A 23,461-nucleotide genomic window follows, 5' to 3' on the forward strand; every position below is an offset into this window, starting at 1 on the left:
CATTATGAGGAGCGCTTTCATATTTAAAGATAGAGGAATTACTATCTTTTTTTTTTTTAAACTCGACTTGAATTTATTTTCGTTTCTAGTAGGATTACCTATAGCTCATGAGAAGTAAAAGACTGCATTTGCAAATTTAAAATAAAAATAAAAAAGTTCTCCCGATTATTCTTTTTCCTAAAGACACGCCCAGAAGACGGTGTGCCTCGCTTGAGTTACAGAGATCCCCGCCCAAGAGGAGGAACTACCGTGTAACCTTAGAAAATGCTGTCCAATCGCTACGCGCTCCCTCGCGGTCTCGTTAGAGATTAGAAGAATCTTGTAATTTCTCGGCGGGATGTTTGATTATATCCGGGATGCTTTGCAGGGATAAGCGAAAGGTGCGCTGTGTTGAGGATGTTTGTGGGCTTACGGCGGTTTGCAACCCGGTGCGGGAAAGATGTGAGATTTTGAGTAATAGTAGCTTTGATTCGACGACGTGTCGAGGAGTCGGGCTCGACGAGCTGGTCGTGTTTCAATGCAGGCAGTGTAACGCAGTGCTGGGAGACTCTCTGCAGCTGTGCCGGGGTGGTGAGCAACTTGGAGCTGTCAGCTGTATCCGTAAGTGGATTTTCACCGCTGCGGTTCTGGTTCTTTATCTAATTGTTATTTCAGCCTAGAAATGTAGGGGATTCTGTTTTACTTGACCCCCCCCCCTCCCCCACACACACACATTTACTTCTTTTTTTTAACTCTTCCCCATTCTTTTTCTCATATGCACAATGTCCAACAACTTACTTTTCTCTTTCTTACTACTACCGGTACTATTTATCATTTCTATAGCGCTACTAGGCATCAAACATGGAATAGAGCATAGACAGACCCTGGTCGAAAGAACTTACAATCTAGTTATGACAAATACATAAAACTCCTAACTTTCCATTTTCCTCCTATCAACCGCTTGTCCCACTGACTCATTTTCCTTTCTTTCCTACCCAACCTTGGTGTCCTCCCGTCCCCATATATCCTTTTCCTCCTGCACAATAACCTCCTTTTCTAACTTCATTCTTTCATTTTCCCTCATCCTTTATTCATCACCAGGATTTCATGGTTTCCTGCCCATTGATCTCTCTCCTTCTGTAGAAGTTTCCTACTTACACCATAAGGCCATTCTGGGCCTTTTAACAAACCCTTTTATGGCTGGACCTGGTTTAAAGTTTCCCATGCAATGTGGGCAGGAAACGTTAGCCCACGATTCCTCCCAGTAATTCTGAAAAACCTTCCCCTCAATATCTTTTCTCCCAATTTACAGATATCACTCAGTAATTCCTGTATATAGGCAAGATATATATCATGCCTTTTATGTACGATAACTAACATGTTCCTCCATGGAAGTTATGATCTGTATTTCCTATTTAAGTTTTTTGTGGATGCAAAGCATGTTTGTACTTAATTCTTAAGAATTGCTACTGTATTAAAATTAAAGGTCTGTAAGGATCATATAGTCCCAACTGAATAAAGATTAAGACAAACTGGACAAAGCCCTGGTGCTTAAATCCCCAAATTTTTCTCTACTTATTTTTGTGCTGCCAGTGCCTATGTAGCATTTTTCTCTTGCATGCAGCAGTTCAGATCACTATTGTATGCTTGAGTCAAACAGCACAGGAAATTTGGGCACTCATGCAGTTTCAATTAAGTCCCACAAGACTTGAAACTGTGCAAGTACCTGAACTTTCTGTACTATGTGGGTCAAGCTGCAGGAAAGAAGCAGTGTGAAGGAAATTGATGGCAAGAGAGAGAAGAATGAGACTGGTTAAAGGCTGGGGAGGGTAGGACAGAGAGGAGATCTGCATGGCTGGGGCAGGAGGTTAGAACATGACATAAGAATAGCCATACTGAGTCAGATGGTTCATCTAGCCCAGTGTCCTGTTTCCACAGGTTACAAGTACCTGGAAGAAACCCACTGACTGTATCATGTAGGAATTTTGAGAAACACAATGGTATCTTTAATTGACTATATGTTTTTAAATGCACAAAGTTTCTGATACACTGTGATAGTTCGCTGTGGCTAAAAATGTTTTCCAGCAGATTTTTGTTTGTACGCTGTGTCCTCTGCATCTCGTTGCAGTGTCTAACAATAGTCAGCCAGCATTGATGGATTCCAGTTGCCCTGATATCTTTTTTCCATAGTAGCAAATGTCCTGGTGAAACCTTTTGCCATGTTCATCACTGACTGCACTGAGATTTGCAGAGAAGAAGTCCCAAGTGTGAATGTAGAAAGTGCATCTTCAGTAACATGTTGCGCTTCATGGTTTTGTATGCTCTAAGAAGTTTGTCAACCCATTGAATATAGTTTAGTGCTCTGTAGCTGCCAAGAAAATTCTCAACAACATCCTTGAATGCTTTCCAAGCGATTTTCTCTGGCCCGATTAACAGATCTTCAAATTTCTCTTCGTTGATGATGTGTGGATCAACAAGAATGCCTTCTTTAATCTTGGTGTCAGTTATTCTTGGAAACATCTGTCTTGTCTTTTTAAAATAATATTTCAAACAATGTTGTTACACAAAGTAAAGGTCATGGTATAAAAAAGGAAAAAAAAAATAACTTTTGATACTTCAAAGCCTCCATATTTTTGAAAGTCCATCTAGCCCACATTATTGAGAGAAAGTGTGTTAACTTTTAAAAGGAAAAAATTGGGAATAAATCCCCAATACTAATAGGCACTAATAATAAATCTATGTCCTTAAGTCAAAAATTGAACAAAGAAAATAGTATTATATTACTGTATTTCTCATTTGCATGAAGAAATGCTTCAAGTTGTGTTGCCTCCACAAATACATAATCCTTATTCTGTAAATGAAGCAGACATTTACATGGATACTTTAGCAAGAACATGGCCCCCGGACTCACAACTCTAGGTGCTCCTTTTACTAAGCTGCGATAGCATTTTTAGCATGCACTAAACCCACACTACGTGACTAGAACTAACACCAGCTCAATGCTGGCATTAGCGTCTAGCGTACGTGGTAATTCTGCGCACATTAAGTGCGCGCTAAAACCACTATCGCAACTTAGTAATAGGAGCCCTAGGTTTCATGACCAAAAAGGCCTTTCTCCTCAATTGTGTCAGCCGGGCCACGTCCGGAAAAATCATAATCCTATCACCACAATTCAGGTGTGCAAAAATTGATGATGATAATAAAAGTGCCCAAAGTGTCAAGTGCAAAGTCACATCGTTCCTGAATTGAATTGAAATTCTGGAACGATGTGACTTTGCACTTGACACTTTGGGCACTTTATTATTATTAGCATCAATTTTTGCACACCTGAATTTATATTTATTAGATTTTTATACACATAAAATTGTTTTTTTAAGCTAGAGGATGGCTTTAAATAATGTTTGTGGTAACCTTGCATGCACTTTAGGGTGCTTTATGCTTGATATATCCTGGTGAACCTCTGACTTTTTGTCAATAAGTTCCCATGAACTGATAACTATCCTCTGCTATTAAATCTTTAAAGTTCTTGGTGTATCTAACCAATATTAATTAAGCAGTACAAATTTGAAAGCCCGTAGGTTCAAAATAGTTCCTAGAATTGAGAGTAGGTCTCTTTCTTCTAATTTACATGTTATGACCCCTCTCTTGTAGTGTAGGCTATTTATTACTTTGAATTATCAAGTTTTCTATAACACCATTTTGGACCCCCCCCCCCTCTTCATTTTTCTTTGTATTAGTTTCCTCACTTAAAGCACTTCAGATGATTCAGAATGCAGGTATCACTTGGGTTGTGTTCATTGGTTAAGTGGCATAATAATTTTAAGGTCATCCGTCAGCTGGTAATCAAAGCTGTGGAAAAGATGTTTTTATCTTTAAACTGTTCCTTTGCCTGTATACTGCCCAGCCCGGTCATTAAGACCTTTAAACCAAGGGCAGCTCTTCATTGTGATATGCCTATGGGGTAAGAACACACACAGTCGGATGGCCTCTATAAGAGGGCCTTATGTACAGAATGTTTTGCCTTTTTGATACTAAATTGCAAACCAACATGCTTGATGCCTAAATTATCTTATTTGTTTACCGAGCTTTGCATTTGTTGACTGCTCAAGCTTATTTAGTTACAGCTTAATTTTTATATTTTATTTCTTATGTTTTTATTTTGGTATCACTTAGAGCCAACAATGAATAGCAAGATATAGTGTTTATAAATAAGAGTATGATTTTTAAAAACTGATCTTCATCCCCTATTTTTAGGTCATTTTTTTATGCTACCTTAAAAAGGGTAATGCAGCTGACAAAGTTGTGGCAACCTTATTGGGGGGGGAAGAGGGTAAACATACCTAATGGAAGGAATTGTTTTAAATATTTGCAACACCCTCTCTGCAGTGGTATGCAAGTATTTTATCTTGGTGACAAACTTTAATTCTCTTTCTCAGGTGTTACTGATGAAGTTGTTTGCGAAGATTGTCTTGTGATTGATTATGAGGGGCCTCTGAATGGATGGTAAGTACTGTAGCTGTGAGTATGTTTATAGCCAGTGCAGCTCATTTCAGGTATGGAGCTCATTTCAGTACTGCTAGACTAGCCCAGATGAGTGGGTTGAGTCTCCCTACCAGCAAAAGGAGGTAGAGATACTGAGTTATTCCAGAAACATTACTAGTGTAGCCTAGAATTCTCCAGGTTTTCTCTACACTTCTCCCTCAATATTCACAGGGGTTAGGGGCAGAGCCAGCCCGCGAATATTAAAAAAACATGATTAATATTCATGCCGGTTCTGACCCGCCTTCCCCTGGAATCCCGGACCTTACCTTAAGCCTTCTAAGACTCCCTGGAACCGTACCTGGTGGTCTAGCAGGCTTTCGGGGCAGGAGCGATCTTCCTACGCTCCTGCCCTGTGCAGATCACTCATAGGAAATGGCTGCCGTGAGCTCCCGTCATATGTTTTGATTATATATGTAATTATGTAACTTGTTTAGATTCATAAATAAGCAGAATATAAATGTTGGCTGAGGACATTGTTTGAATGCAACAAAGGGACATCAGCCTAACTCTGGAGCCACTGCTTCAATGCATTTACAGGCCTTGGCTATGGCTAAGTGCCCCCCTTTAAGGGCACAGAACCTAGTAAGTAGTGGATTTTGATTTATAACTGGCGGGTTACATGTTAAGAATCATTAATCTTTGCAGTATTCACGTTTGAGGGTGTGGAGACTGCTATTGGAACTAGAGGTTTCCTTGCTTCCAAGAAATTTTTCAAATGCTCAGGATTAAGGAATGCAAAAGTTTTCTCATCGACTTTGATAATAGATTTGCACGGAAACTGCAAGAAAAAAGTCTATCTTTCATGTATAATTTTCCTTTATTTCCTGGTTTTTCCACATCATTCCTCAGTCTCTTCTAATTTTCCTTTTTTATGAGGTTTAAATTGTGACATAAGTAAATTTTGTTGGATATAGATTTCTTTATATTTTTGTTGCAATTGTAATCCTATTTTCTTTGTCAAGATTTATGCTTGTAAAATTTGAATTAAAAAAATGAGTGGATTTTGAGGGCCTTGGGCCCCTTAGAGGGTCCACTAAGCACTTGAGGTTCTCTAGCTTTGCAGAGAGGCCCTCTCCCTTGCCCTAATTCCTCTCTGGCAACTCATTCAGTAGCATTGGTAATGGTGGCCAGTGTTGGTTGTGGCTAAGGCATTGGGCAGCTGACACAGCCTCTGAGGTACCTTGAGCAAGGCTCCTTCAGGGGCCATTTCTTCTTTTGAGAATACCTTTAAAAACTGACAAAGGATCTGGGTGAAGCCAAGATCCAATGGCTCCCAAATGAAGGGGATCAGAGCAGGTCCAGATCTATGGATGGCAGCCTGTTAGGGCAGCCCCTTTGGAGTCTTTTCATGGGGTCAGGAGATCTACAGACTTCAGTCTTTCAACACAGTGAGAATCAGCCAGGTTCTTCTGGAGCATAGAAGACATTCACTCTCTCATTTTCACAACATAGGCCCACATCTCCTCCAAACAGTGGATGCTGGAGGTGATATGCTAGGGGTATATTCTGGAGTTTGCAAAACCAGTTTCTGATTCCTTTATTGTGAACTAAAAACATAGTAATATGAATGCAGATAAAGGCCAAATGGTCCATCAGTTTGCCTATCTATAGCATTCACTATCTCTTCTCCCTAAGGGATCCCATGTGCTTATCCCACACTTTTTTGAACTCAGACACAGTCTGTCTCCACCACCTCTTCTGGGAGACTATTCCATGCATCTACCACCCATTCTGTAATAAAGTATTTCCTTAGATTATTTCTGAGCTTATCGCCCTATAACGTCATCCTACGCCCTCTCATTCTGGAATTTCCTTTCAAATGAAAAACATGCCTCATGCGCAATTATGCCAGGTAGATATTTAAACGTCTCTATGATATCATCCCTCTCCTGCCTTTCCTCCAAAGTATACTTATTGAGATTTCTTTCTTTCTTTCTTGCCTCCCTGCGTCCCCTAGTTCCCTTCCCCAAGCAGACTTATCTGAGAAGTCTCCCTTGTTTTGTTTTCAGAAGCAGCTTTGGCAGGGGCAGCTGCAGGTTCTTTTTTTTTTTTTTTTTCATCTTCAGAAACCACCGGACGAAAGCCTCAACCGTTGCAGGTTCCCAGCTTTGGCAGGGCCTGCCGCAAGCTCCTTTTGCAGGAACATTGCTGGAGAAACCGCCGAATGCATCGCAAACCGCCACAGGCTCCTACTGCGCATGCAAGAGCACAGAGCCACGGATCATGGCCGCACAGAGATTGAAGTGCGCATGCGCGCTAAGGTTTTTATTATAGCGGATGTTTCTTGTACAGTCCTGCTTTATTCCTGGACAAGTGGGTTATGCATCCCCAACAGTATTAAGTGGAAGAATTATTTCCAATATTGACTTGTTATAATCTCTGGTTTCTCTTCAGATCGAATAAATCTTTTGCCTTTTACAATATTGACTTGTTTTTACAAATTATGTGCATTAGTCTTCCTCTCTCAAAATGGGGTTTGTGTGTTGGAGGGTTTTTTACCTTTTTATGTTAACTTTGCTTTTTGGTTTGTAGAATGGAAGTTTGGAAGCTTATATCCCAAAGATATCATCTTAAGCAGTTAACAATTAAAATTAGCTAAAAACAGTAACAGTGCAAAACTTTAAAAACCCTATTACAACTGTACTCTCTCAAGACCCATCGATAATATTTTGAAAAACCTACATCTCCTAAGATATATTTTAAAATGCTGACAGTTCACTGTCCAATTCACATCCAGTCATCAATATCCCTCAGAAGGTATATCCTCCTGTACTCTAATCCATCAATGATGTCTAAACTCAAACAAAATATCTTCTAGTAAACCACCTGATTAAACACTAAAATACCACTTGTATGGTTGGTAAAGAGTATTTCAGAGACAACCAGCTCTTGTAGCCTTGTTAGTAATTCTTCTAAAAGGCAGGTCTTCAACAATTTCCTTCTGAAAGATTAATTTGCATAATTCTCAAAATCATTGGCAAATTGTGAGGATTTGCCCACTGCTCTAGTCTTGCTATGTCCTCCCACATCTAAATAGCACAGGGATTATTTATCCCTAAATGTTTTGTCCTTGGTCCAAATTATATTTCAGCTATTGGAACAAGATTGGCTTCAATCAATCCTCTGGGTGATCACAACTTGTGTACTGTACACAGTTCTGGTCTCTAGCTCAAAAAGATGGATCATTCCATATAAATTAAAACAAAACTTGGAAACCTCCCCACTTAACATTTCAGAAATTGATGATAATCTACACCAGAATGGAGACCAATATATAAAATGAAAAACTGAAAACTTTTCAAACTTCTACCTTCAACAGCTTTTGAGATATTGACTTGTTGTTCAGTGGGCGGTCAGTGCAGTTTTCAGGGCACCTTTTAGGTCTTACCTGCCATTAAGTACCCCACAGCCATGAAGTTTGTATTCATTCAGAATTTTGTGTAGATCAGAAACTGCAACCCATTTTGAGCTGAGACGTATGGTTTCTAAGATATTGAATAAAATCCCACTTTTGATAATTAATCTCACGTACTTGTAACCGTGTCACTTTCAGCAAATCACTGTATCAAGGATATAGGAAAAGCTATCACGTTTTATCTTTTAGTACTTAGCAATTATTTAAAATGAACAAGATTGGTAAAGCTTACCTCAATATCCCAGCGGGAGCAGCTTTGTATTCATACAGACACATATTTCACCTAAAACAGCCTTTTCATATGGGGATCATATAAAATAAACCCAAAATAAGTGGAATTCTAAAGTACCCTAAACATTACATAAAAAATCTGATATGGAGGAAAAAGACTCGGAAGTCCTTCTGTGTGTAGCCATATCAATATTGAAGCTACCAACACTAGGAATGATAAAGAAGGGGATCATAGAAACATAGAAAATGACGGCAGAAAAGGGCTATAGCCCACCAAGTCTGCCGATTCCAAGTGCCCGCCCCCTAGAGTTCATTCCCTTAGAGATCCCACGTGAGTATCCCATTTCCTCTTAAAATCCATCACGCTGTTGGCCTCAATCACCTGCAGTGGGAGTCTATTCCACTGATCCACCACTCTCTCAGTGAAGAAGTACTTTCTGGAGTCGCTATGAAATTTTCCTCCCTTGATTTTCAGCGGATGCCCTCTGGTGGTTGAGGGTCCCATGAGACAGAAGATATCATCTTCAGACTCGATACGTCCCGTGATGTATTTATACGTTTCAATCATGTCTCCCAGTTCTCTTCTTTCCTCAAGTGAGTACAGCCGCAATTTTTTTAGTCTTTCTTCATACGTGAGATCCTTGAGCCCCAAGACCATCCTGGTCGCCATTCGCTGAACTGACTCGATCCTCCGTATGTCCTTACGGTAGTGTGGTCTCCAGAACTGAACACAGTACTCCAAGTGAGGCCTCACCATGGATCTGTACAAAGGTAGCATGACTTCAGGTCTTCTGCTGACAAAACCTCTACGGATACAACCCATCATTTGTCTTGCCCTGGAGGAAGCCTTCTCCACTTGATTGGCAGCTTTCATGTCCTCACTAATGATCACCCCTAGATCGCGTTCTGCCGTGGTCTTAACCAAGGTCTCACCATTCAGTACATAAGTTCTACGCGGGTTTCTCCTACCCAGGTGCATTAACTTGCATTTTTTAGCATTGAAGCCTAGCTGCCAAGTAGTTGACCATCTTTCCAGCAGCAGTAGATCGTGTGTCATATTATCAGGTAATAAGTTTTGCCTACTATGTTGCAAAGTTTGGCGTCGTCAGCGGAACAGTGCTATCCTTCCTTTAAGTCCTTGCGTCATATCCTTTATGAATAAATTGAATAGAATCGGGCCCAGGACTGAGCCCTGCGGCACCCCACTGATTACGTCCGACGCCTCTGATGGGGTACCGTTCACCACCACCCTCTGAAGTCTACTGCTCAGCCAATCCCCAACCCATGCAGTTAGAGTGTCTCCTAATCCTATCGATTTCAACTTGTTCAAAAGCCTTCGGTGTGGGACGCTATCAAATGCTTTACTAAAGTCCAAATATACCACGTCCAGTGATTCTCCGGCATCCAGTTGTCTAGTAACCCAGTCAAAAAAGCTAATCAGATTAGATTGGCAGGATCTACCCTGGGTGAACCCATGTTGGTGGGGGTCACGTAGGTTTTCCTCGTCTAGAATTGTGTCAAGGTTCCGTTTGATCAGCGTTTCCATGAGTTTGCACACTATAGACGTGAGACTCACTGGTCTGTAGTTTGCTGTCTCTGTCCTGCAGCCCTTTTTGTGGAGTGGGATTACGTTGGCAGTTTTCCAGTCCAAGGGGACTCTTCCTGTGCATAGGGAAAGATCACGAACAGATCGGAGAAGGTTATCATGCTGCTGTACCAGGCCATGTTGCGCCCTCACGTAGAGTACAGCATTGGTCGCCGTACATGAAGAAGGACATGGTACTACTCGAAAGGGTTCAGAGAAGAGCGACTAGGATGGTTAAGGGGTTGGAGGAGCTGCTGTACAGCGACAGATTAGAGAAACTGGGCCTCTTCTACCTCGAACAGAGGAGATTGAGAGGGGTCATGATCGAAACATTCAAGGTACTGAAGGGGATAGACTTAGTAGATAAGGACAGGTTGTTCACCCTCTCCAAGGTAGGGAGAACGAGAGGGCACTCTTTAAAGTTGATAGGGGATAGATTCCATACGAACGTAAGGAAGTTCTTCTTCACCCAGAGAGTGGTGGAAAACTGGAGCTCTCCCGGAGGCTGTCATAGGGGAAAATACCCTCCAGGGATCAAGAAAAAGTTAGACAAGTTCCTACTGAACAAGGACGTACGCTGGTAGGGCTAGTCGCAGTTAGGGCACTGGTCTTTGACCAAAAGGGCCGCCGCATGAGCGGACTGCTGGTCATGATGGACCACTGGTCTGACTCAGCAGCGACATCTCTTATGTTCTTATCCCAGACCAATTTCATTCATGGTATATGTAAAACCTCCAAATTGTATAACAATTCACATTGACCTTAACGTGTTCTTGACCATATAGTATTGCAGGCAAAATGTAAAAAAAGTATATAGGCCCTCTTTTACTAAACTCTGGTAGAGGTTTCTACCATGGTCTGGAGCACTAAATGCTCCAATGCTGATAAGAATTCAATGAGCGTTTGAGCAGTATCAGAGTATTAGTGCCCCAGGCCATGGTAGAAACCTCTACCACTGTTTAGTAAAAGAGGGCCATAGGCTTTTCTTTTTTTTGCACTTCCTAGCTGTGCCCATTCATACTCTAATTCTTACCTCTCGCCTTAAATAGAGTTACCATATGACTCCAGAAAAAAGAGGACGGATTGAGACATCCGGGTTCTACTTCTGTTGCTTTCAGTGGAAGTAAAACCCGGATGTCTCTATCTATCATCCTTTTTTGGAGCCTTATGGTAACCCTAGCCTTAAAGAATGACACAGGGATGGTTTCCACATGGTTAACTGCAGGGGCGGGGACAAATTCTGTTTCTAATGATGTAAAACCTTTGATTTTTGTACTATATGTCCCACATGATGAAACTTTGTCTCAGAAGTGGACTCAATTAGAGAGTATGACAATGTTCAGTGAGGCATATCAAGAAAACTATAGCTTCCTGCTGCAAGAAATTGAAACCTATTGCTCATTTTAACCAGTACATTAAATTATGAATCCTCTTCTTTAATATGTGGTTTACTAAAGTGGCATTTTGTTACATGAGAACAAATAAAATCCTGTTTGACAGTTAATATCTCAGATGCCATGTGTCCCAGCTCAAAATGGGTTACAGTTTCTGAATCTACACAGAATTCTGAATAAGTGGTGCGATTTCACATTTAATGGCAGTATTAAAACCTGAAAAGTGCCCAGACTTTGTTGGTTGTGAACTATGCTACCCCTCTTCCCCGATGGAAAAGAAGCCAATATCTCAAACGAATTGCCATACTGGGACAGACCAAAGGTCCATCAAGCCCAGTATCTTGTTTTCATCAGTGGCCAACCTAGGTCCCAAGTACCTAGCTAGAACCATTGAAGCTGGAAGTCCTGAATTATTTTTGCAGTTTTTCATATGGTCTCCATTCTGATAGATTAATTTCTGAAATGGTGAGGTGAGGACCATTGCTTAAAATGACATGGAATGACCCAAATAGAAATATAAAATAAAAAAGGGTGGTCAGAAGGCTAAGGAGATGCAATGGCTTGTTTATAAGGAAAGGTTATGGCTCTTAAGCTTGGAGAAAGCACAGCTAAGAGGAGATACAACAGAGGTTTATAAAACCATGAGTGGGGTAGAACAGGTTTATGGGGAATGGTTGGTTACATTACATTACATTACATTAGGGATTTCTATTCCGCCTGTGCCTTGCGGTTCTAGGCGGATTACAATATAGAAGATGTCTGGGCAATTCCAGTAGAATTACATTACAGGATAAGAGTAGATTTCAGGAACAGTAGAATTATGATACAACAATTTAACAGAATGGTACATAACACAGAGGATAATACATGTCACAGAAGATAATACATATCACAGGAGATATTATATATCGATTGAATCAAGTTAGATCAGGTGTAGTGTAGAAGGGTTACTCTTTCGGAATTATACTGCAGAATTTTGTTGCTGAAAAATAAGATCCAGCCAGCTAACATAGCTCATGTTTCCAAGCCTGTCATGGGAACCACTAGGCTGTTTTGGATTTTCAGACTGTATACAACAAATATGATTAGCCTGAGAATCCAAGTAGTTGTGGTGTCCCCAGGACAGGTAGAAAAAAAAAATCTAAACCAGTTTTTTAAACCATGTACATTTTGATAAAGCCACCATTGTTGGTCTTAGTCTTTTTTTTTTTTTTATTACCTTAATATGAACATCAACTGCTTGTGTCGATAACAGCAGAAAGGCTAGCACGCTTCACGTGCCTATACTGACCAACAAGATGAGATCCACCTGCTGCTTCAAGGCAGGGATTTTTTTTTATTTCTGGGAGTTATACAGAGGCTTACAATGTAAACTGTCGGATGCCCCAGAGCGAAGTGGACTTTGCCCAAAGTCAGAGTCATTGGATTGGAATCCTGGATTCCCCGATTTTCAGTCTGCAACTCGAACCAACAGGTTATTCTTTTGCTCATGCTTTGAACCTGGCTCTCAGCAGCTGAGTTACTGCCATAGGTATAGCCAGTTCAGTAAAACCTTGGTTTAAGAGCATAATTCGTTCCGAAAACATGCTTGTAATCCAAAACACTCGTATCAAAGCGAATTTCTCCATAAGAAATAATGGAAACTCAGATGATTCGTTCCACAACCCCAAAACTTTAATACAAAATATTATATGTACTTGTATTACAAGACCTCGCTCGTTTAGAACAGTCACTACACTGTTGCAGCGTCAGAGAGAGAAGAACCATCGGCTCAGTTGTGATGTGTGTATACTGTATGTACTTGTATTGCAAGACATTGCTTTTATATCAAGTTAAAATTTAATAAAATGTTTTGCTTGTCTTGTAAAACACTTGCAAACCAAGTTACTTGCAATCCAAGGTTTTACTATACTTGTTTTGTGAATTTGTGTTTATCATTAATGAAAAGATGTATTCCTAAACTAGTTATTTTAAAAAATATGGATAAAACGTTGGCGGGAGAAGGAAGAATGTATAAAATGCATTGAATTTGATGATGTACTCTACAAAACAAACGAAACCCACTGAAGCTTTTCTTGTTTCTTTAGCTCATATCACGTGCTCCACTGTCGTTCGTGTACAATGAAAGTAGGATTTAGCCTTTTCTCTGCATTTGCATCTGTTGCTCACCTTCGAGAACTTTTTTGCTTTTTAAAGCAGAACATCTCCTGGTAAGGACATATCATGAAAGGTTAGATAGTGGGAAATGTTGGTGCTGCACATTTACATATTATCCCAGAAAATTTATGTTTTATATATTAGAACTCTGTTTTGACAAAAAAAAAAAGGAATAGCCTTCTCTTACATCTTAACTTACCATATATAATAGGTGGGGGGCAGAAGGACTACTTGAAATGGGTTTAGTTTTGTTGGCACCAACTGATACCTCCAGACAAGGGTAATTTTGTATTTGTATTACTAAAGTTTTTTGTTGGGGATTTTTTTTATCGTTATTTATTTTTGCTTCTCTAAAGGACTGTTCTGGCTCTTGATGTTGTTATAACCCATTTTGAACTGCAAGATGTTAGTGGGCTATAAAACCAGATGTTAAGTGGTCTATGAGCAAGGGGTGTTTAAGACTATGGTAGTGTGAACATTCTTCCTCCTCTCCCTTGCTATTGCATATAGGTCCACTGAATGAATGGTTTTATTTTTAAATAAAATATATAATAAGTAAAGGGAGTAAACATCCTACCACAGGCTTTAAATTACTCCATTTATTTAAGGAACACAGTTATCCAATAGACCATAGGGCTCAATTGCAGCTACTGTGTATTGAACCTTTCCAATAGAGTGGAGTCAGCACAAAGTTTCTACAAGGTCCTTAAGCCACAATCTAAGGACATTCCAAAAGAGATCAGATTAAAAGAAAAAGCTGTTGGAATATATATATCAGCCTATAAAGGGTTACAAAGCCATTTCTAGAACTCTGACTCTACCAAATCACAGTGAAAGCCATTATGTCCAAATGGAGAAGACTTAGAACACTAAATCTTCCCTGGAGGCTGGGATGGTTTAGATGGGCTGGAGTGAGCTTGGCTGGAGACTTCAGTAGATGGAACCTAAGCACAGTACTGGGCAGAGGTTACTGGGCAGAGGGTACAGTTGGGCAGACTGGATGGACCATTTGAGTCTTTATCTGCTATCATTTACTATGTTATCCCAGGACAAGCAGGCAGCATATTCTTAACGCATGGGTGACACCCCTGCAGTTAACCTAAGCACAGTACTGGGCAGAGGGTACTGGGCAGAGGGTACAGTTGGGCAGACTGGATGGACCATTTGAGTCTTTATCTGCTGTCATTTACTATGTTATCCCAGGACAAGCAGGCAGCATATTCTTAACGCATGGGTGACGTCACCGACGGAGCCCCGGTACGGACACTTTTAACTAGAAAGTTCTAGTTGGCCGCACCGCGCATGCGCGAGTGCCTTCCCGCCCGACGGAGGAGTGCGTGGTCCCCAGTTTCTTCGTTTCCGCGGAGCGAAGAAGACGCATGTGTTTTCAACGGCCGTTGAAAAATCAGTTTCTGCCTTCCCGCTCGCGTAATTTTTCGTTTTTTTTTTCTCTATTTTCCCTTCGGGTTACTTCTCTTTTTATTTTTTCAGGCCGGCCCCGACAAGGCCTGTTGCCACCATACAGGCCTCCGTCTTCGATTTTGCGGAGACCGTGTTTCCCTTCATGCCCCCTCAGCCGGGCTTTAAGAAGTGCCAGCGGTGTGTACGCCCGATCTCTCTCACCGACCCGCACAATTGGTGCCTGCAGTGCTTGGGTCCGGATCATCGGGCTGACACCTGCACCCGCTGTGCTACTCTTAAAAAGCGCACATTGAAAAATAGGCAGATCCAGCAAAATATTCTTTTCGGTACCGGGTCTGCCATGGAACCTGCTGCGACGTCGACGGCACCTCAAAAGTCGGCACCGACTACTTCGACGCCACCGGATCCTTCTTCAGGGTCGCTGGCCCCAGGTAAGCCGGCTAAGAAGCCTTCCACTTCCCTTGAGCGCCCTCCTGCCATGGCTGCGACTTCGGTCCTCACGGCACCGCGCCGACCCCACAAACGCTCCGCTCCAATATCGGTGAGTGCCTCGTCATCGGCCTCCTCATCGCCAGAGTGTGGAGCGGCACCTATGGTACCAAAGAAGAAAAAAGCGGTACCGGTGCCTCCCCTGGACGACCGCATCGCGGCCATACTCCAAGCCCAATTGCAAGAGCAGCTGCAGCAGCAACTCCAGCACCTGTTGCCGGCGATGTTGGCCCCACACCTTCTGGTACCGGACCGGTCCGAGCCTCGCACAATCCCATCGGTGTCGACCCCCTCGGTACCGCTTAACACTTCCATGCCAGTGCTCTCGGCTGAACCACACCGTTCCCATCCTACGGTGCAGGCCCGCTCTGATACCGACCCTTCCCGGTACCCGGAACGGCGCCGGTCTTCCTCTCCCGGTACCGCCTCGGTACGCTCCGGCAAGTCTCTCTCCAAGACCCGCCATGCCGAGCCCTCCACACCGACATCCCGCCGTGCCACCCTGACATCAGGGACCTGGACTTATGGGAAGAATCCCCGCCCGGTACCGAGGAAGACGCTTCGTCGACAGACGAGGAACCCTTGGCGGCTGATACCGGTTCAAAACCCGAACAGTCCTCTTTCACCAAATTCCTCAGGGAGATGTCGGCGGCTCTTTCCATTCCCTTAGAGTCTGACTCTAAAAAGTCCCAGGCTTTTCTCGATGCCCTAGACTTTGAGCAACCTCCCAAGGAATTCCTTAAGTTACCCGTCCATGACATCCTACGGGAAACTTTTTACAAAAACTGGGAGAACCCCCTCACTGTCCCCGGGGCCCCTCGCAAACTGGATAGCTTGTACCGGGTCATTCCGATCCCAGGGTTTGACAAACCTCAATTGCCCCATGAATCCCTCCTGGTGGAGTCCACCTTAAAGAAAACTCAGGGCTCCAGTGTCTATGCCTCCACCCCTCCTGGCAGAGAGGGGAAAACTATGGTTAAGTTTGGCCAGCGCCTTTTCCAGAATGCGATGCTGGCCAACAGGGCAAATAATTACACCTTTCACTTCTCCTTCTACATGCATCTGGTGCAACAACTCTCCTCCTTACAAAAATACATCCCTGAACGTAAGGTCCCCCACTTCCAACAGCACATTTCCAGTCTGCTCCAACTCCGGAAATTCATGGTACGCTCCATTTATGACTCGTTTGAGCTGACCTCTCGAGCATCTGCCATGGCTGTTGCCATGCGGCGTCTGGCCTGGCTGAGGGTTTCTGACCTCGACATCAACCATCAAGACCGCCTGGCTAACGCACCTTGTCTTGGTGATGAACTCTTTGGGGAGTCCCTAGACTCAACAACCCAGAAACTCTCAGCACACGAGACCAGGTGGGATACTCTGGTGAAACCTAAAAAGAAGACTCCGCCTGCTCGCCCTTACAGACAGCAGTCTTCCTACCAGCGCAGGTTCTCGGCCAGACCTCTCAACCCGCCACAACAGCAGCCTCGCCGACCTCGTCACCAGCATCAAACTCAGGCTCGCTCCCAGTCTCACCAACCTGCCAAGCCTCTCCCTCCGTCAAAACCATCTCAACCCTTTTGACTCTTTTCTCCAGGGCATGGCCAGTCTCCCACCATCATTGCCTCTTCCTCAGCCTATCGGAGGACGCCTCCAACTTTTCCTCAGCCGTTGGGAGGTCATCACATCAGACCAGTGGGTCCTCAACATCATTCGCCACGGCTACTCTCTCAACTTTCAGACTCTTCCACCAGACAGTCCTCCCATAGAGTCTGCTTTCCACTCCTCCCAATCCTCCCTCCTCTGAGGGAGGTCCACTCCCTCCTTCTTCTCAACGCCATCGAAGAGGTACCCTCAGACCAAAGGGGTCAGGGATTCTACTCCCGCTACTTCCTGGTTCCCAAGAAGACAGGAGACCTCCGTCCCATCCTCGATCTCCGGGACCTCAACAAGTGTCTGGTCAAGGAAAAGTTCAGAATGCTCTCCCTTGCCACGCTTTACCCTCTTCTCTCTCAACACGACTGGCTATGTTCCCTAGACCTCAAAGAGGCCTACACTCACATTCCAATCCATCTGACTTCACGTCGCTACCTCCGATTTCAGATACAGCACCGCCACTATCAGTACAAAGTGCTACCCTTTGGCCTGGCATCATCGCCCAGGGTGTTCACCAAGTGCCTTATTGTGGTGGCGGCCTTTCTCAGGTCTCACAACCTCCAGGTGTTCCCCTACTTGGACGATTGGTTGGTGAAAGCACCTACGTCTCCACTTGTGCTACAAGCCACTCAGCACACCATCTCCTTCCTCCATCTCCTGGGGTTCGAGATCAACTACCCCAAGTCGCATCTGCTTCCCACACATCGACTTCAGTTTATTGGAGCCGTTCCCGACACCACTCTGATGAGGGCGTTTCTCCCCTCCGACCGCCAACGGACCCTACTCCACCTCTGCCGTCAGGTGCTCCTTCATCACTCCATTCCAGCTCGGCAGATGATGATCCTCCTGGGCCACATGGCCTCGACGGTCCATGTGCTTCCTCTGGTGCGACTCCACCTCAGGACACCTCAGTGGACTCTAGCCAACCAATGATCACAGACCACGGATCCTCTTTCTCATCTCATCTCTGTGACATCGTCTCTTCAGCAATCTCTTCAATGGTGGTTGAACTCCTCCAATCTTTCCAGGGGTCTACTCTTTCATCTACCCCCTCACTCCATGATCATAACCACAGATGCCTCCCCCTATGCATGGGGAGCTCACCTGGGAGATCTTCGCACCCAGGGACTCTGGACCCCTCAGGAGCATCAACATCACATCAATTTCCTGGAACTCAGGGCCATGTTCTATGCTCTCAAGGCCTTCCAGCACCTTCTCTACCCTCAGGTTCTTCTCCTGTGCACAGACAACCAAGTCGCCATGTACTACATAAACAAGCAAGGCGGCACCGGATCTCCCCTCCTCTGTCAGGAGGCCATCCGCATCTGGACCTGGGCCACGGCCAACAGTCTCTTCCTCAAGGCTGTCTATATCCAGGGCGAACAGAACTCCCTGGCTGACAATCTCAGCCGCATCCTTCAACCTCACGAGTGGACTCTGGATCCTCCCACACTCCGCTCCATCTTTGCTCGGTGGGGCACTCCTCAGGTGGACCTCTTTGCAGCTCCTCACAATCATCAGCTGCCCCATTTCTGTTCCAGACTCTTCTCTCCTCATCGTCTGGCCCCGGATGCATTCCTGCTCAACTGGACGGATCGGTTCCTCTATGCCTTTCCTCCACTGCCTCTGATGTTGCGGATGTTATTCAAACTCCGCAGGGACAGAGCCACCATGATTCTCATCGCCCCTCGGTGGCCTCGCCAACACTGGTTCTCCCTCCTGCTCCAGCTAAGCTCCAGAGAACTCATTCCTCTTCCTGTGTTTCCTACTCTACTTACACAGCAGCATCAGTCTCTACTGCATCCCAATCTGTCCTCGCTCCACCTGACAGCTTGGTTTCTCTCGGGCTGACCTCTCCAGAGAATCTGTCTCAGCCTGTCCGTCGTATTTTGAATGCCTCCAGGAAACCGGCCACCCTCCAATGTTACCATCAGAAGTGGACCCGGTTCTCCTCTTGGTGTCTACTACATCACCACGATCCCACCTCATTGGCGGTGGAAACTGTACTAGACTATTTGCTCTCTCTGTCCGACGCTGGCCTCAAGTCTACCTCAATCAGAGTCCACCTCAGTGCCATCACTGCGTTTCATGAGCCTATCCTCGGAAAACCTCTCACGGCTCATCCCCTGGTTTCCCGGTTCATGAGAGGCCTCTTCAATGTCAAACCACCTCTGAAGCCTCCTCCAGTCGTCTGGGACCTGAATGTGGTTTTATCCGCCCTCATGAAACCTCCTTTTGAGCCTCATGCCACAAATTCGCTCAAATTTCTTACGTGGAAGGTGCTTTTCCTCATGCCATCACCTCTGCCAGAAGGGTTAGTGAGCTGCATGCACTGGTTGCCGACCCACCTTTCACTGTTTTTCACCATGACAAGGTGGTTCTGCGTACCCATCCTAAATTCCTTCCCAAGGTGGTCTCGGACTTCCACCTCAACCAGTCCACTGTGTTGCCTGTCTTTTTCCCTAAGCCCTATTCTCATCCTGGGGAACAGGCGTTGCACACGCTGGACTGTAAGCGTGCCCTTGCATACTACCTTGACCGTACCAGGGCTCACCGCTCGTCCCCTCAGCTCTTTCTGACCTTCGACCCTAACCCTAACCGTCTAGGTCGTCCTGTCTCTAAACGGACGCTTTCCAACTGGCTTGCTGCCTGCATTGCGTTCTGTTATGCTCGGGCCGGTCTCTCACTGGAAGGTGCTGTCACGGCCCACAGGGTCAGAGCTATGGCTGCTTCTGTGGCTTTCCTCCGTTCCACGCCCATCGGGGAAATCTGCAAGGCTGCCACTTGGTCCTCAGTTCACACGTTCACTACTCACTACTGTCTGGATACCTTCTCCAGACGGGATGGACACTTCGGCCAATCTGTGTTACATAATTTATTTTCCTAATGGCCAACCATCCCTCCTTCCCTCTCTGTTCGCTTAGAGGTCACCCATGCATTAAGAATATGCTTGTCTGAAGTAAGAACAGTAAGAAGTTACTTACTGTTATCCAGGGACAGCAGGCAGATATTCTTATGTCCCACCCACCTCCTCGGGTTGGCTTCTTAGCTGGCTTATCTTAACTGGGGACCACGCACTCCTCCGTCGGGCGGGAAGGCACTCGCACATGCGCGGTGCGGCCAACTAGAACTTTCTAGTTAAAAGTGTCCGTACCGGGGCTCCGTCGGTGACGTCACCCATGCGTTAAGAATATCTGCCTGCTGTCCCTGGATAACACCTGTTACGGTAAGTAACTGTGCTTTATGTTATGTGACTGGCTTGCCAAAATTTCCCTCCTAGGACATATCTGCAATGGAAGTCACAAAACATTCCATAAGAATATCTAAAGAACTCTAGCTTCAGTCAATATCTGTGTTCATTATTCCACAATAAGAGACAAGCTGAGCAAAAAAATGGGATTCTGCAGACCCGTCCATAGAATATTGTTCTAAAAGGCTTGGGGATCATGTCCAAAGTGGAATTCTTTGGACAGCACAGGTCCCATTATATCTGGCATAAAGCAAATACAGCTTTGCAAAGTAAGAACAAAATACCAGCAGCCAAACATGGTGGCAGTGAAGTGGTATAAGAGTGCATTGCTACTTCAAGACCTGGAAAATTTGCCCGTTATTGAAGAAATAACTAATTCTGCACTGAATTAGGAAATTCCTAAGAGCATGTCCAGTCATCTGTCCATTAACTAACACTGAAAGTGTAATTGAGTTATACAGCAAGACTATGATCCAAAACACAAAAGCAAGTCTACATCCGAATGAGGAGAAACAAAACTGAAGTTTTGGATTGGCCTAGTCAAATAGTCTTGAATACAATAAAGATGATGTGGAAGGACCTGAAACCAGCAGTTCAGATAAATTTGTCAGTTTTTATGTATGAATTAAAGTAGGTCTGAAAGAAAGGGGGTGGAATACCTCAGTGGCAAAGTGAAAGACTGATATCAAATTATCGGAGATCTCTGAGAATCTCAGCGAGAGGGAGAATTAGAAGTCCTTGAGCAAGCGCAGATGCATGCTCAAGGCCGGCAGAAGCAGGGAAGATCTTCTAGCGGCACCAGCACGTCCTGTGGGCTGCGTGCCGGTGCCAGACAGGGGGTAAGTTTAAGTTGTTCGCATGGGGGGTGCCGGTTCGAGGGGGGGGGGAGCGATACCGGTTATTGTGGGGGTGCTCACAAATTGAGTCAACACTCGGTTTGCGAGAATGTTTTGCTCGTCTTGCAAAACACTCGCAAACCAGGTTACTCGCAAACCGAGGTTTGACTGTATATAACTTTTGCCCTTTATGGAAATTTGCTTATGTGAATGCTGATTATCCCATGTACAAATTTTAAACATGCAATAGTTGTGATCATTTTTTGTCTCTTTTACAATAGTTATATCCTTAAAACAAAAACTACAGTACCAGCCTCTGATTTGAATTTTGATATTTCAAGTCTTCAAGAAGATATAGATAAGGTAAAGTGTCTTTCCCCTCCCCCCAAAAAATCTCCCCCTGCATGTGTATGATTTTGAAATTACAGCAATAGTAATAGGAGAGAGTTAAAGCTGATGATCCTGCAACTTAGCTTAGTATATCTATATCATTTAGGAATAGGGAAAGAGATCCACTCCAATTGAGTTTAAACTATGATTCCTTATTGAGTAGATATTTATGGGCTTATAAATAAAATCCATATATATGCTGCAACATGTGTTGTGAATTGTGACAAACTTTTCTATTAACACAAGCAGTTGCTGGCTGGCTATTTCTCTCTCTTTTTTGGGGGGGTGGGGAGGGGTTGGTACCATCTTCCTTCATAGGTAGGTAGATTATTTATCTATACTAGTAATCCTGAGGGATTGATACAGATCTCTTGTATCTATGGTGTATAAGGCGCATCAAATGCTCCTCTCTGATTTTTTTTTTTTTTTTGCATATAATTTGACTGATACTTGGTTTCCCTTTTTCCAGCTTAAACAACGCCTGGTAAAGGCCCATAATAGCATGGAACTTCTGACACAGAGACTGGAAGAATTAATAATAAGCAGGACAGAAGCTGCCTAAGAACACAGTTCAAAAACCAAACAAAATGGATTTGGAAAGCTATTTTCTCTATTTGGTTCATTCCAGACCTTCCCAAACCTGTCTGTGTAAGTGACTGCATTGCTAGTCAAGTTTTCCAGAGATATACACTGACCATGCAAGGGCCATATGTGTAAACTGCATCTATATTCTATCCAATATCTCTTGTATGTTTTGTGAATATTCTGCAAATCAGTTGGCTGTGGCCTTACTGTGCTGATGCAGTATCAAGTAGTTTCTCCTTTTATTTAAAACAAACCTGTTCTGCTTTCTAAAGTTCCTTAAGCATCCTGTTAAATAGTATGACTACTGTCAGCAAGAATTTGGTTTCTTTGATGCTCAGTTGTCTAAATATTAAGTCTTGTTTTACTGAAGGGGAAAAGTTGTTCTTATGCCATGTATAAAAAAGGGTCGTAGCAGTACTGAGTTAAAACAATCTAATATAAAGCTTGGATATCGAACTGAATCCTGGAGGGTTGCAAACCAGCCAGGTTTCAGCATGTCCTTAATAAATATAGATGAGAGAGATGAATACAATGGGGCTCGTTTTCAAAATACTTAGACACATACAATGTAAGTGCTTTGAAAATGAGCCTCAATATCTCCCTTGTAAGCAAATGTATCATGCGGAATCATGAGGCATATCCTGAAAACCAAACATTGTGTTCTGTGCCTCCACTTACTGGTTGGAGAACAAAACCCATTAGTTTGGACTGGTCTACTAGAATAGAAGGAAAAGGAAATGATCAAATAAGCCATGATTAAAGAAGTTATCTTTTAACTTCAGTAGCTAAGACTAAACTCAAACCCCTTTGTCCAGGCGGCCCAAATTTATCCCCCCCCCCACACACACACACTTTTACAAAACTGTGAAAGCATTTTTTAGCACAGGCCGGTGCGCTGAGTGTTCTGCGCTGCTTCTGACATATTCTGCGTGCTGGCCTGTGCTAAAAAAAACTTTTTGTGGTAGTTTAGCCTTCAGCGTGCTTTTAAGTGAATGAATTGTGATTAACCAGTTAAGAGGCTAATGTAATAAAGTGGGAGGCTTTGAACATTGTATACTGTGGTTTGTGTGTACAATACACTTGTGCTTTCATGGATTTTTAACACCAGGTCTAAAGAGGAGTAAAGTTAATTTATTCCTCCAGAGGTAGCATTGATAATTTTATGTCTCTCTCTTTTTTTTTTTTTTTTTTTTTTTTTTTTTTTTTTTCTGTAAGCATGAAGGATCTGTACCTCTTTTTTTTTTTTTTTGGGGGGGGGGGAGGTATGGGTATATTCAGTAAAGTGCTGTTTGTGTAGAATAGTATTCTGAAAAATATGCATGCATGGCTGAGTGCTAAGAAGTTCTAGTGTATGCTTTTAGCCTGCTGTCCCTTCTTTGTGTAAAATATATTGTTTACTGTATCAGGAAATAAAATTTGTGTAAAATACTGTGCTAATTGATAGCACAATGCATGGTTAGTTACAGTAACCCCTAATTGTGCTAAAAACACTGCAAAAGGGAGGCTGTGTGGGTCTTATATGGGTGACCTTTA

At 43.6% G+C, this 23,461-nt stretch overlaps 1 protein-coding gene across 1 annotated transcript; it reads left to right on the forward strand.

Moving 5' to 3' along the window:
• The first annotated feature begins 131 nt into the window (after nucleotides 1-131).
• On the forward strand, nucleotides 132-22,795 carry OIP5 (Opa interacting protein 5). The gene is made up of 5 exons (XM_033953011.1): nucleotides 132-600; nucleotides 4,416-4,482; nucleotides 13,234-13,356; nucleotides 21,235-21,316; nucleotides 21,813-22,795. Exons 1-5 carry the CDS (start codon nucleotides 357-359, stop codon nucleotides 21,903-21,905), a joined length of 609 nt encoding a protein of 202 aa, XP_033808902.1. The 5' UTR covers nucleotides 132-356; the 3' UTR covers nucleotides 21,906-22,795.
• Nucleotides 22,796-23,461: the final 666 nt, after the last annotated feature.

This window comes from Geotrypetes seraphini, chromosome 7 (assembly GCF_902459505.1).
Source record: "Geotrypetes seraphini chromosome 7, aGeoSer1.1, whole genome shotgun sequence".
Classification (NCBI taxonomy): Eukaryota; Metazoa; Chordata; class Amphibia; order Gymnophiona; family Dermophiidae; genus Geotrypetes; species Geotrypetes seraphini.

What these genes read in the sequence shown, in the direction of transcription:
- OIP5 (XM_033953011.1), top strand. Translation starts at nt 357, where the DNA reads ATGCTTTGCAGGGATAAGCGAAAGGTGCGCTGTGTTGAGGATGTTTGT. An exon ending in TTAAAGCAGAACATCTCCTG is followed by an intron (nt 13,357 to 21,234) that starts GTAAGGACATAT and finishes CTTTTACAATAG; the next exon opens with TTATATCCTTAAAACAAAAA. An exon ending in TTCAAGAAGATATAGATAAG is followed by an intron (nt 21,317 to 21,812) that starts GTAAAGTGTCTT and finishes CCCTTTTTCCAG; the next exon opens with CTTAAACAACGCCTGGTAAA.